A 15,146-nucleotide genomic window follows, 5' to 3' on the forward strand; every position below is an offset into this window, starting at 1 on the left:
AGGGGAGTATAAAAGCATAAAATAACTGCTCTTTTCCAGAAACCCTTGCACAGCTCAGCTTGTGTCAAGTCAGTGAATATCATTAGAGATTCAGAGGCTGAAAAAACACTGAGAAGTGTGGAGGGCCGAGTAGCGGTAGGCATGCAGAAGAGCTGGCTGCCTGTGGAAAAGGGAGCATGAGCATCCCAGAAAACCACAGTGAATTAGTTAGTCAGCAGAGGCCAGGTGCTGCAGCAGTTACTGTGTACCAGCACCTCTGCGAGGAGCCCTGCCTTACTTATGCAAGAGGTGGGACAGAAAGCAGTATTTCACTCTTCCTTACTCATAGCTCTATCCAAAGTCACAAATTGGTTTTTTCACATAAGGCAGTCCCCGCATGAGTGTCTGTTAAACAGGCAACTGTTTCCAAACCTTATCATAATTAAACACACCCAACCACTCCATAACTCTGCTTATATAAAACATAGAAGAAAACAAAACAAAAAAAACCCCAACCACAGTTGGCCATCAGGAAGCCATCAAAAATCTTGCCCATCAAGCCAAATACTCTGCTGAGCTCCCAAACACTGTGTTGGGCTGAGTAACGTTCTGCAGCTCCCTGCTTCTGAACGCTTTGCGCAGGACTGCTGGAAGGGAATCGGAGCAGGCTGTAAGGCTGCGCATGCTGGTTCTCTCAAGGCTGTTTACTGCCCTCAGCTGTTCAATAGCATATTTAATTTTGTGAGGGAGTAATTTAATCAGTTCCAGTCTAATCAGTCCTCTGCCAGAATGGGACTTTGTTATTTTCATTTCTTTCCTGGTGTACTGGGTCTGGCCAGGATGGAGCTACCTTTGTTCAGAGCAGCCCTGTGATGCTCTTTCAGGTTTGTGGCTAAACCAGTGCTGGTGAGGCATTAATTATGTGGCTATTGCCGAACAGTGTCTGCAAACATGAGGCTTCCTCTCTTTTCCCACTCTGCCACACACACAGACACACATGCACACGCGCACACACACCCACCCACCCCACCCCCATCATGAGTATGTTGGGGCTGTGCAAGAAGTTGGGAGGGGACACAGCAGGACAGCTGGCCCCAACTGACCAAAGGGATATTCCATGCCATATAATGTCATGCTCAGCAGCAAAAAGTGGGGTAGAAGAAGAAGAAAGCAAGGAGAAAACTCAGTTTCTTTTCTTCCATGCTGGCCATTGCTCAGAGACCTCTGCTTGTGGGAGGCAGTGAGTCACTGCCTTTGCATCACTTGGTTTTCATCATGTCGTGTCGTGTTCGTCCGTCATGTGTCCTGCCCCCCCTTCCTCTCACCTACTCAACTTTCTTTATCTTGATTCATGAGTTTTCTTGCATTTGCTTTTCTTGTTCTCTTCCCTGTCCCACTGGGGTGCACGTGGGTCCTTAGCTGCTGGCAGGGCTCAACCCACAGCACGTGGTTATTTTTGAAGCCTTCTGATCACTGAAATGTGTCTGACTGTAGCTCATTTATAAAGGCAGGTCCCAAGTTCAATGACCGTGTCTGTAAGTAGAGGAATAAGCAATTACTAGGACAGCCGTTACCTTGAAGTGGTCAATCCTCTTTTCCATCACATGCGGAAATGGAGAAGTGAGAACAGAAGTTGCTTTTTCTCATTGAGGGCTTAGGGCATAAAGCTCAAGAACCAGACCTAGTAGTACTACCATTAAAGCAAAGAATGAGAATTTCCTTGAAGAGTGAGCGATTCCTGCTCCTTTCAGTACTCACCACTTCCCCCAGCTGTCAGCATCAGCTGAAACTGTCTGGATTGACTTTTGCTGCAAACCCTTTACTCTCTCTGGCATTTTATAGAAGTCGCTCCTACCTAGATTGGCAAGGAACTGAGTGTCACCACCGATGTGCTGAACGAATGCCACGACTCAACAGCCACATTGTGCCTCTTGCATAGATGTCAAACTGTTTCACAAGACAAAATAAGAATTACTAACCTTGCCTGATAGCTAGAAAAGCCAAGGCACAGAGCTAAGTGATTTGCCCAAGGTTACGCCCATGCTGTTGGCCGGTCCGTGAATAGGCTGTAGGCACATCCTGAATTCTAGTCTAGCATCGCTCTGCTTGACAGTATTAACATCTGAATAATCGTAGCCTGTTCCCCTGGGTGCTTTCACACATGTCAGTATGGAAGGCTCAGTATGCTAGTCCTGAGGAGTGCATGACTGCCTGTTGTGTCCCTTTTGGTCTTCCTTGGGGGGAAAAGAAGCCAGCATTCTGTGTGACCCCATCCGTTCCTGCCAGCTTGCACAAAGGTATGATTGCAGTTGGATACATTGGGGATGATATCAAAGCGTATTCGTCTGTAGCAGAGGCCACTAAAAGATGTGCTGTAATCAGCACTGCTACCTAACCTCTGTCCTGCATGAGCAGATTAAATTGTTTTAAAATGTTTGAACACAGCACTCATTGTGATCAATGCCATTCTGTTGATCAGATCAGCAGGAGTGAAAAAGAAAACCACATTTACTCAACAACAAATATTGGCAGTGCTTCTGAAACAGGCCAAGGGCTTATTGAAAAGAATATTGATTGAGCCAAGAAAACATCAAGCAGTTATAAAAGTTTAATCATATTCTCATTCAAGCCTGCCTTCAGTGCCAGGAATTGAAATTCTCCCATCTCCTGAGGATGGAAGATACATTTCCATAACACTCTGTAACTTCCAACACTTTGCATCTGTACCGAATGGTGGAATTATTCATTGCAAATGGTTTAGCTGAGATACATAGCCCTTTCTACTGCGAGCATACAAATTATGCATAAACAAGCTGTGGGTTTTTTTGGACATTTCTCATTTGCAATTGTTTAACGAAGCAGGCTGGGCAAACCAGAGTTAGCCTACAAGGTATTTTTGAAGTGGTCAGAATAAATATTTGGTCTGCATGATTCAACAACATATGCCTGGTCACTCAAACCATATGAAATTACCACGATTCCTCAGCTAGAAAAATTAGTTTTAATAAAAGGATGATGTGTCTGTGTCCTTTTTAGAAAATTGCTCATAGACTTTTGTGGATGCCTGAGAGAACTACAGTATGCAGAGAGTGAAAGGCCACTTTCAGAATGGTGTATTTTGGCACGAGTGCTGTGGGGGTGTCCGGTTCTAGAAGCTGTATGTGTTTTAAGAGCACAGAAGTCAGTGCTTGCCAGGAGATAAAAGGAAATGTTTTTTTCTGGGCTGCAGTTGTGAAGATTCACACCTTTCTAAGCTAGATGCACTGCTGTGGAGAACAAAAAGAAACTAGAGCTATGCTTGAGCTATTTCCTCTCCTCTTTCAACCCTCTGCTGCTCTTACACCTGTGGCAAGCTTTATGGGAGTCAGGTGTTGCTGGGTCTCTGCAAAGGGAGATGGGGATGTAGCAGAGGCAGCAGTATCTCAGCTGGCTTCCACATAGCTGGGACTGTAGCATGAACAGGGGCGGTTGGGTTGCACAGGGCATGGACACCCCCTGTGCACACCCGGGAGACCTCACACACTCTGCTGTATTCTCCAGGCTTGTTGGATAGCAGGTACCTGGCTAAATCAGAGTTGTGTGGCATGAATTCCCTTGTGTCTTCCCCTGTTGCAAAGGTCATGGCTACAAACAGGATCAGTGGATGGCATCGCTTTACAGACGTGTCTTCTTGATTGTCTCAGACCTCAGACTTCCAATCACTGTGGACCACAAAGTGAGGATTTAAACCCATCTGCACTAGCCAGCTTCAGTTTTCTTTGGCTGGCTTATTAGTTCTGAGGTGCAAAGGACATTTGCATTGGTGTGTGGAGTTCTGTACTTCTGACCTTCCTCTTTCTTGCCCCCCTCCCTTCAGTTGCCTTCTTCTGTGGGATTTTTTTCAAGGAATTGGGAAGAAATTCAGTACATGAAGAAGGCTTTAAAATTAAGATAGGGTCTGTGTGAAATTGGCTGAAGGATTGGGTTGCAGAAAAAAAAATATCAAAGGGGATGGATAAAGACTTGGTAGCAAGTGCACGGGTAGAAAATAAAAAAACCTGTGATGAATGAAGGTAGCTTGGGAGAAGGTTAACACAAATAGGAGCAGGGCCAAGAAGAACAGAGAAAGCCTTGAAAACTTCCTTGAACCACTAACACATGCACAGAGTGTGGATGCTTGGAGGCCCTTTTCTGAAGGCAGTGAGGAGGAACTACATCTCCATACTTGAAAAAAACCAAACCCCAAAAGATTTAGACCAATTCATTTCCTGATTTATCTGGGAAGAAAACAGGTCAAAGTGGCAAGTCCAGAGGACGGGGCTCTCTGCAGAGCCGTTGTGTCCTGGGGCACCTTGCCTACATCCGCTTGTCCAATCTGGCATCTAACGCTCATGGATTCATAGTAGAGTACGCCTAGCTCCAGCTGTACACCTTCCACACCAGCCAGGACAGCCTAATGACCCCTGTGCTTAAAAATGCCTGATCTGAGGGCACGCTCCCAGTCTACACTGTTATACCCTGGTCCTTCACGCATCCTCCAGCACCCCCAGCTACCTGTGCTTGTTGCCTGACTCTGAGCTGTATGTGTGTTCATCATGCTGCTTTGACAAGCTGAATCCTGTGCTTCTCATCACTTAACCCAATATTTACAACATCACGCGTCACCGTGCTCAGTTAAACTAAAAGATTCAGTTTGCTTTCTGGCACAATGCACCCAAATAGTTTAGAAAGAAAAAGAAAGTATTGCTTTGCATGTTTTTTCTGCCTTACTCTTATGATCCATGAGGTTAACATTTATTTGCTTAGACATTTACCGGTGTTTATAGAAGGTCTGGTAAGATGAACACAAGACCTATGCTGTGAGGTGGGGGGTGAGATCATCTCAACAAGGAGCTGGGAGCTGGGAGGGAGCAAAGGAGCTGCTAGTCAAGAGGTTGTAGTCTCTTGCTTGTATCTTTTAAAGGCAATACCATACACAACAGCATGTGGAAAAACAAAAGCTATCGGGAATCATTTACGGATATAGATTAGGATTACTTTTAGAGTGGAAATTAGAACTGGATTTATATAGCTCACTGTATCTGGTCACCATACTACTACAGAGGTTATAGTAAGATTGTCAACAAAACCTCCTTTAAGAAAAATCTGTGTTTGTTCAAGCTTCTCTCTCTCTGCACTCTTTTTGGTATCACAGAAACATGTGGAGATAGATCTGTAGCCAAATACTAATCCCATAAACCCCACAAACACTAACTAACACCATCTGTGGCAGTTTTTACTGCAAATTACTACAACATGTGAAATGCTTCTCTCAGTCTGATAAGCAGAGCCTTGTCATGGGAATAGTGTCACAAGTCCTCCTTGCACCATGACACTCATTTCCAGATGTCTTTGTTTTAGATATATGGGAAAAGATGCTTTATTTTATCTCTCCAGTAAACAGGACAGTTCATCTTCTCAGTGTGCCTCGAATGTCAATGCAAAGCAGAAATGAAAGAAATCAAAATAAGCAGCAGGGGTAGCATATCTGTGAGTAAACCATTTTCTCCAGCACAAAAGCTACTCCCCAGATGCCAGAAAGCCTTTTTTATCTGTCCTCTCCTGCTTGTTCTCAAGGTCTGACTCCCTCTCCCTTGAGCTTCCCCTTGAGCTTCCAGTAGTACTTTTGGCAAGTAGGAGAAAGTGGGAAGAATTGAGGGGGGGTGGGTGGGTGGGTGGATAAGGAAACCCACCTCAGCCACAAGCAGACGAAAACAGTGGGAGCAGGAAAAAAAGACATGGACAAACAGCCCATCATACTGCGTTCATATCTTATTTGCTTGCTTGTCACATAAAATATTCCCTCCTGGCAGCTGCGGGCTGTTTTGCCGCAGACATACTTTGCCATCACCACTTTCAGGAGATACTGGGGATGGGGCTAGAAGGGTTTTGCTCTGAGGATTTCTCTTCCATCTGAAACAACAATACAGGTTTATTTGTTGAACTCTTTCCCCCTAACTTTTGTACCTGCAGAACAGTCATTTCTTATGTGTCCACCATCACTTTGGGCTGTCTTAAAGTCGCTGGGCAGCACTTTGCTGGGAATAGCTTCTTGCCTGTTGGGCACGTTTGGCTTCTCTTCAGAGACCTGGCAGCATTTAGCACTTTTCTGGGCAGGAGGCAGAGAAGGTGACAGCAGAATGCATCCTCTATCTGAGCAGGCACAAATGTGCTTTCAACAGTCAAACCCACCAGGAAGCACCAGGTTAAGATTTATAAATCCCTAGAAGCATTTGCTAACCCTGGCAGCCAGAATGCATCGTTTTGGAGTTTCCCATTTTGGGGAGCAGCACGACACCTTTATTTTCCTTGATTATTCCTATCAGCTTCGTTAGGTGCTAGGTCTGATGTGCTGACCTACCACTACAAGAGCTTCCTCTTTCTCCTGACTAAGGAAAGTCAGCTCCTACCCTGGGTGCTTGGGAACCTCACCAGCTTAGATACTTAGAAGAAAACTGACCGATAATTAGAAAGCTTCAAATTTTTGTGTGTTTTCCCTGTGCACTTTGAAGTTCTAGGGAAAAGCCTAAATTTTCTTGGAAAATTGAAAAAATATTCTGCTTGGAGGTAGTTCTTATCAGAAGTTACAGTTTGTGTTTTACGAGCTGTTTGATGTTCACTGTTTATGGAATGTTATTGGAAGTCATTACGTTACTTGGAAGATGACTAAATTATTATGATCTTACCAGAAGTTGATTGCTAGCTGACATTACCATTAGAGCTGAGCTGGTGAACAGGATATCAAAGGGAACACTGACCTAATTAAAAAATAAATGAGGGCAAGGGAATAAAGATCCTCTTTTGATATAAGCACCATTAGTGTAATAAAGGAACAATAAAAACCCAATAAAAACGTGCTTAATTGCAAATGTTCAACTTTTTCTTCTAAGTGTTAGAAGCTCTTTAAATGTGAGCTGTGTTTTAAATCTCAGGGGATTTGGAATCCTCCATGATAGAAGCAGTTTGTCAAATATTTGTAATTTAAATAAAAAGAAGAGAAAAAGTGCAAACTGTTCCCATATTGTCCAGGACCATTAGAGCGATGTGCCAGAGGTATGCTGCCAGTGTAAAAAAACACGTAATTTTTATTGCTTTGGGGACAGGGATGGAAGGAACATGTGAATGAATGCTAAGAATGAAAAGCTGTGCCTGAAGCCTGATGGGAGTTTAGTTTCTTTTGATACACTCAAAACTGTGTCAACCCTTTCCATGAATATTTCATTGATTTTTAAAAGGAAAATGATCATGGCTGTAATACATTACTCTTTTATTATTATTATTATTTTTAAGTGTTTTCAAAATACTTCATTCATTCCCTGCACCCTTCTGCATTAGTCTACAGAAATACTGTGCTGCAGAAAGGGTTAATAAGAGTCTGAATAAATCAAGAATTTGATATATTCTTTAGATGTTAAGAATGAATGAATTATGTTCTAGTTTTCAATCAGTGGAATCATTGACATGTATAGGACCACAACTGGTCTGTAAGTCCACATGTGTACTTTGAGTTTTCTAGGAAAGGTGGAGTTTAAAAGACCTGTAATTGCTATGCATATTCAAAAAGCCAGGAGACTAGATGTCTCATGGGACAGGATAGTGGAATACCAACCTTTTTCTCTTCAGATCGGTTGCTCAAACTCAGTTGTGAGAAACAGTGCTCAAGCACCGTTGCCATTCAGAGGGTGTTTAGCGATGTGAGGAAGAAATGGCTGCGTTTCCTAAAATAGTTTCCCACAGCATGCAGAATTCCGCATGCCAGCACAGCCGTTGGTACCTTGCTAACTTGGACAGCTAATGAAAATAGTCTAGAGAGGAACATCAAAAAGTACATTTGTTTTGCTGGGCTGTTGAACATCCTCTGTGAAGAAACAGAAGATGTCTTGTGTGGTTAATTCCCTTGGGATTTGAGAAATCAGGTGAACAGCAGTAACATCCCAGCACTATCCTTGGGGAGAAAAAACTGCTAGGGCAGAGGATCATTATTTCAAATTCCTTGTTTGTAAATTGCCAATCTGATTCTTTCTGAATGCTAGGCAAGCTCAGAAGGCAATTTTGGTTTGTACCGTTGTGCAAGAGATAGGCATATACGGGGCAGCGTGTATGAATGACCTCTGTGGGATCTTCCTTCGATAGTGCATCCATGGAGAAATTTTGCATTTCCATTAGGGCAGCAAGGAAAGCAAAATCTCAGACAGTCCCAGATGAAACGCTTTATACTATCTATGGTGAACCCTTGCTTTATTCTCCAGTGACATGACAACTTCTGACCTTAAGGTTAGGAAAGGAGGTCCTGTCAGCTGGTACGTTTAGGGAACCTTCTTCTTCTGCAGCCCAACTGGGACACAGAGCAGGAGACAAAGCTCTAACTTGGATCACCTTGGAAAGTGACATCCTATGCTTAGGTCTGCGCCGATTTTTGCCTTACAGCAGCCACGTCAGAGCAAGTTCATCCATCAAAGGTAACAACTGTCAAAACCAGTTGTTCTAAAAAGCTTTCCTGTATCACTGCTTCGTTTTTACTTCTGCCTCCTCTGCAGTAGAACTGCAAAAGGATTGAAGACGGCTTGCTACGCGGTTGTTGCTGCGCTTACTCTAATGGAATACTGGCTTTTGAGTTACTAAGCCATCAGACTACTGGCTCCAGTTTGAATGTCTAGTTGCTTTTAGTAAGGCCTGAACTTCTTGTCTCATTTAAAGCTGCGCAGTTTACAAAACCCATAGGTTAACCCGTGTCCCATGCAGAATACTGGAGAGAGACTGGGAGGGTGGATAGTGGGGGGAGTCACAGAACACCCAAAGAGACCACAGGGAAAGAGAAGCAGGGGAAGGAACCTGAAGAGGGAGAGATCAGCCCCATGGTGTGACAAGGTCTGGCCCTAAGGGACATGCTCTAGAGGAAAGTCCAAATGTCCAAGTATAGAAAAGAGGAAAAGGAGATGAGACAAAGGCTATGCAGGGGCACGTCCATGTTGTGGCTGTTCTGTGCCTCAGATGATACTTGACAACTCAGCTGCTTCTGCGAGTGCTCAACAAAACCGTAAACTGGTTAGTAATGTAGAAACGCCAGTGATGCAGACAGTTTGGGTAAGGACCAGAAAAAAGTGCCTGTTCCAGCCTATCATTATGGTTATTATTTCAGACAGAGCTCTTGCAACCTAAAGTCAGCTACAGTTTGCCATGTTAAAGCTGTATACTTAAGCTGTTTGCCTCAGCTTTCCGATAAGGACAGGTCAAAAAGTACAATTTAAAACTACATACATTTCCGCTTTTTTAAAATATTCTACCGTATTTAGCAGAAGTTATAAAAATGGTGTTTAAAAATCCCTCCCTGATACCTTCAGCAATTTCTGTAATCCTGCAAGACTTCCAGAAATCTTTCCATACAGAAAATCTTTACCAAGTAAATGGACGTATGTCCTTGCACACAGGGGACTCGAGCTTTGAATATTTAGTTGAATATTTAGCTGTAATGGTCTATATGGTACAGCTAATCCTACATAAGGGCAAAAATTAAATGCAGCTATGAGATCTATTCCACACCGTGGCAAGCTATCCTCCTACTTTGTCAGGGATGCACGACTGTAGCACAAGGTTTAATCATGCCTGTTGATGCTTAAGCAATTTCATATCTACAAGAAAAGGCAGTTTGCTTGTGGCTTTGAATTCCCAGATTCTCAAAACAAAAAGTGCCTATTTATTTTCTAAGCACATTGAGCTACCAGAAAAGGAGATAATTTTAGAACAATTAAGAATTGTTTGAAAAAGGGGACTGTCAAACTGATTACCTTTAGCTATTTAGATGCAATAAAAAGAACATAAAATCATAAGGATTTCTTAACAGTAAAAGAGCTTATATTAGAAGAGAAATTAGCAATTACCCTGTTGATTGGCAAAGCTGACCCAGCTGCACAGAGTGAGTTTGAAGCCTGTGATTCTTTCCAAGGTGAATACAGTGACAAAATGATGAGGCATTCTCAATACACATCTATCTTAATTAAAGCCTACCTCCCTGTGACGATGATACAGGCAGCCCAGCTTCTCCAGACACTCCCAGCTGGCATCAATCTTGTTGACAAAGACACTTCTTGAGAGCATGTGCTGTTGATGTTTTTTCTCTCCCATCCGGGGCTTTGAAGCAGAAGCATTCCTGTGGGCTTCAGGAGCCCTGAGGAACAGTGGCTCAGCACTGCCCATTAACCACTTAAGTGTTTGCTAAGGGGGTACCTAAGGTGACCTGACACCGGGCTTGCTTTTCCTAGCTAATGCTAGCAATTAGCATTCCAATAGTCAGGGCAATTTACCTTCACTTACCTCCACCTCGCTGAGCTGCAGCTTCAGGCTGTTTCAGAGCAAGACTTTGGGGTGTCACCCTTGACAAGTTTTCCATGTGCCACCTTATTCCACTGATATGCTTGATGAGCAGCTGACAAATTTAGGAGACCGATAGAAAACTGTGGCCATAATGCATTTATCTCAAGCAGTTGTGTGTCAAATTGTGCTTCAGTAGTTACAGGCAATTTATGTTAATCCACTTACAAAAATACTAGATAGAATCTCAGGAACAGTTCCAAACACATGTGGAGTTACTGTAGGTAAATATTTTTGGCAATGATGTGCCAAAGCATTTACGTTAAACCAGCAGAGATACTTGCTTCTTAATTGCACAGGTTTCTGTTAAATGATTTTAAAGTGTGGAAAATGAGCGTGTCAGCTATGCCATTAAAATTTAGTCTGATGAAAAATGTCAAACAACTTCCTTATGTACATAATTTTTTAATACAACACTCCTCCTTAGTTGGCAATTCAGTTCATATAATTACAGTTACACAGAAAAATTAGATAAATTTGGAGAAATACTCTTTTTAAAATCCCTTTATTAAGGAAAAAAAAAAAGAAGAATCTGTATGTAGATAGTAGTAATTTGTCAAAGACCGTAACTTGACTAGTTTAAAAGCAGAATCCAAAACACAGCCGTTTCCTTACACCCAAGTTGCTTAGACTGGACCGTTTTGTTTTAAATCTTGTAAAGTCAGTTCTGAAGGACACCACCCCCACAGGATCTAAATACAAAAGTGTTAGATTAAGAAAAGTAACTTTTTGAAGTCTGGCTGTGAGAAAACTGATACTGACAATGACATCTTAATGTGTCAATGATGAATAAATACAAGAACTTAAAATCTGAACCACCAGCAATCTCATACATCATTCTCTCTTTTTTTTTTTTAAAAGAGTATATAAGAGATTCAAATGTCAGAACTATAATGTCAGAACTGTTTATAATGTCAAGTGATGCATGTTGCATACTCTTAGTATATTCCATTGATCAAACCAGAAGCTGGGATAATAATTGCAGATGATGGAGCACATTTCATGTGCAAATGGACGTAGATTTGAAGTGAATTTGCAAGAAAAACATTTTCATATTGAAATGTTAATAATTGTTCCGTTAAACCTGCACTGATCCATGCACACTTTATTTTGCATAATGCTGATGCTTCTAACAATAATAAATATTAGTGTGATGCCTGCAGGGCACTGTCAGCCAAGGAGGATTTATTCTCAGGATATAATGTAGTAATTTGATAAAACTTGTTGCAGACTTGAGAGAGAATCAATCCCAAGAGAACCAGAGAGAACTGTAATTTTCCCCTTGCAGACAGTTCACAGCAGTTCCGTTTCAGCTCATATAATTATCCTTGCTCTTTATAAACTAAGGTTGAGCTGGTTTTAGCCTGGTTTCCTAAGAAAATGAGGCATAAGTGCTTGTGCTATCTGCAGATGCCTTCCCTGCCCTCCTAACAGCTACCACCTTCAGAGACAATTGAAACGCAGTTTGAAAGAAGGTAGAAGTTTCAAAGAGACTAAACTGCTAAAAAGCTTTCGCCCAGGTATCTGGGCAGGGCGAAGATACCTAAATTACTACTCTCTGACAGGGAAAGACAGAAGAATTCAGCTGTTAAACAGGCTGTTTGGCAGAAGCCAGCAGTTGCATCAGCAGAGATGAATTGTGATACTTCTTACCTTTTGCCTCACGCAGCTGTGGCAAAAAGCCCAGTGAAAATGAATTGGTTTGAAAAGGAGGGCATGTGAGTCAAAGGACACAAAACAGAGTGCTTACAAAATGATTTGGGTTTCGCTATTCTTTGAACTTCTAATTTTACCCTACAAAGATAACAAAATTTCATTCCGGTGCTTCTATATAAAAGGTTAATTTGAAAGAACAGCAGCTGAACCCTGCCAAAACCATCAAACCATCACGTTATTTTAATTTATGCATGTAATAAAGTCAAGAGCGGTAGACAGATTGTTAAAGAGGATGCACATCTCAGGAATATTAAGCTGGCTGAGGTGTTTCCCAGAGAACTTACTCCAATTTTGAGTACTGATTAGAGCAAATGTTAGGTTAATGGAAACCAGGCTTCATTCTTAATTGATCTGGATAGAACCCAGCCCTACCTAGAAGTTTATGTTCACACTTTAAATAGCAGGTCAAAGAGCCTGTGCTTAAAAGAAGACATTTATTAACTCCATGTTTTCTCTAAAGATTGCATTTTGTGATATTTCCATTATTTTATTGATTAGTCTGAACAGTGTTCATAGAGACCAAGCAAGTTATATGTAATGCATCAAAGTAGCTTTTCTGTTATATATAAGCAAAGGGTTGTGTTCTGTGGCTGCCACAGTTATTACTGAGGGAAAGAATACAGAAAAAAAAAAAAAAAAAAAAAGAGATAGGGAGTCAAGAGTGAAAATTGTTACTCCTGGAGCAGGTTGCTCAATATTGCCCGGGCAGGCTTTGATGACATCGAGCTTTCTGAAAATATCAACTATTATCTTCCTTGAACTGATGCCACAGATGCCACATCTGTCGCTGGATCCTTCAGACGCTGTGCCTCCTGCCGTTCTGTATGACTTTGAGCACGTTGGAAAGGTCAAAATTCTTTGTAATCAATTCCATTAGGCCCTCATCTCCTTCCACGCCATTGATAAATTCTTCTAAAGTCAGTTCCCCTGAAAGGAAGCCAGATACTCCTTAGGAACCCAGAAACCCAGCACTCCCTCTCAAGCCAACGCGAGGCCAGCCGTGCCCGATGGACCCCCTCTGGAAGGTTTCTGTTCTCTGCTGACAGGCAGATGCAGGAAGAATATTTGCTAATTTTTTTTCCCCACTTTGCATCAGATCCTGGAACTCAGAGTCACCTTTTTTCTGTTAAAATGGTTCAAACACAACTGTCACTGGTCTAAGGCAACTGTGAGTACTCAGTACCTGTGGCGACATAAATGTATGAAGAATGTATCAAGGCTGAATTTAGATGTATGGACCTCACTCAGCTAACTTAAATTTATCTTATAACTGGTTTTAACAGAGATTAGGGTGTGATTTGCTGAGGATTACTAGGCATACTCCCCGTGTTGACTACTTGGATTATTTAGGGCCATAATAAGATGGACAAAAAAGTCACTTGAGTGGTTTGATCAGATAAATTCTTCCAAGCAACTGAAATGGTCATTTAGAATGTGATTTTTTGGGCTCAGGTCAAAATCAGGTAATACCTTGGAAGTTGCAAGACGACTATAAAATCTCTTTTATTGAGGAGCAGGAATGCCTGCTAGTGTTCTTCTTTTCCTGCTCCCTTCCCTGTTAGCGAAGGTGAAGGCCAGTTCTAGTTGTGTGCCTGCTCGCATTGTGCACGGGGACGTACCCAGTTCTCCAGTTAGGAGTTATTCTAGTGATAACACAGGGGTGTACCCAATTCTTCAGTTAGGAGCTATTCCAGTGATACACGGGGGTGTACCCAATTCTCCAGTTAGGAGTTATTCCAGTGATACATGGGGGTGTACCCAATTCTCCAGTTAGGAGTTATTCCAGTGATACACGGGGGTGTACCTAATTCTTCGGTTAGGAGTTATTCCAGTGTTACTGCCTGTTTTTCCCTGAGAGGGGAAACAGAGTTTGGTTTAATACGAAGAGCCTGAGTCTTTCCTCTGGGAACGGTTTAAAGTTTCTTGTTCAAATCACAAGAATGAATAATTTCTCACTGAAATGAGAAATGACAAGAGGCCAGGCAAAGAGGAAAATAGCTGGATGAGTTGGGGCTCCAGCGTGCCGGGGAGCAGCAGTTCAAGTCATGTGCACTGCTGGTGAGTGCTTAGCTCGATGCTTTGGGCTGGTTTCAGATTTAAGCACTCCCCAGAGGTTTTTTTTGTTATTTGGATTTTGTTCATGGCAGCCTTGGAAACTTCATCTGATGTGAAAAAGGAAAATGACCATAATTTTAAAAATGTGAAACCCACTTTCTACCCCTGGGCAGTAAAGGCTGCTTCCTCTTCAGTCATATTGTTATCCCACACCTGGGTTCTGCACCCGGCGTGCCAGCGCCGATCCCCGCACAGAGCCCACATTTCATCTTTTGCACGTCTGTGCCGAGATGGTGCTGGGTGGTAAATCCACCCACCAGCACACCTCTCTGCCCCCAAGGCAGCACTTGGTACGCACTTGGAACACTTGTTTACAATTACCTTTAGTCACAATTCCTGCTGGTTCTTAGGAGGCTGTGCACTTTCTGTGGGGAGGGGGCTTTGGTAGTAGGGGGCTCTCTTTGCTCCAGGGGGGATGTTCTAGTGTGCTAATTGGCATAGTTCACACATACTTCCAGTAATTTTCTGTTTAGTCTCATTAACCATTTGGTTCTGCTTGAGCTTATCTTGTTGTGCCCCAGCTTGACATATTTATGGGTCTGTTCCTGCTCCCAAGGCCAATTTTTGTTAACTGTAAGGATTAACTAACATCCTCTATTTTTCAAGTTCTTTTTTTTTTTTTTCCCTATACATACTTACTTCTTTTCCCCCTCTCCTTTTTTTAAAAAAGTAAATAATAAATAAATATATTCATATTTATATCACATAAAATAATACTAAAGTAATAAATATTAAAAATTGTATCAATATGGGTCCTCCCTGCACTGGTGAGCAGACTCATATCCACACTATTAAAGTGGAAAGACGTCCCTTGGCAGAAGGTCTGGCTCTTGGGCTTCAATGAGAGGAGCAAGACCCTCTCCAGGGGCTGGCGTGGAGTGCCCTGAGGTTGTTTGTGCCTCCCCTCTCAACACCAGAGCCCCTACATAAACCATCCCAGGAGCAGAGAC

At 42.4% G+C, this 15,146-nt stretch overlaps 1 protein-coding gene across 2 annotated transcripts in view; it reads right to left on the reverse strand.

The window, feature by feature from the left end:
- Window positions 1–11,453: 11,453 nt before the first annotated feature.
- GUCA1C (guanylate cyclase activator 1C) overlaps window positions 11,454–15,146 on the reverse strand; it is a 35,971-nt gene continuing 32,278 nt past the window's right edge. For both annotated transcript variants that reach the window (XM_027786832.2, XM_005237458.3), the window contains exon 4: window positions 11,454–13,008. In XM_027786832.2, the coding sequence (XP_027642633.1) occupies window positions 12,878–13,008 (131 nt within the window). In that variant the 3' untranslated portion in view covers window positions 11,454–12,877. The remainder of the gene's footprint in view (window positions 13,009–15,146) is intronic.

The sequence above is a fragment of the Falco peregrinus genome, chromosome 4 (genome assembly GCF_023634155.1).
Source record: "Falco peregrinus isolate bFalPer1 chromosome 4, bFalPer1.pri, whole genome shotgun sequence".
Taxonomy (NCBI): domain Eukaryota; kingdom Metazoa; phylum Chordata; class Aves; order Falconiformes; family Falconidae; genus Falco; species Falco peregrinus.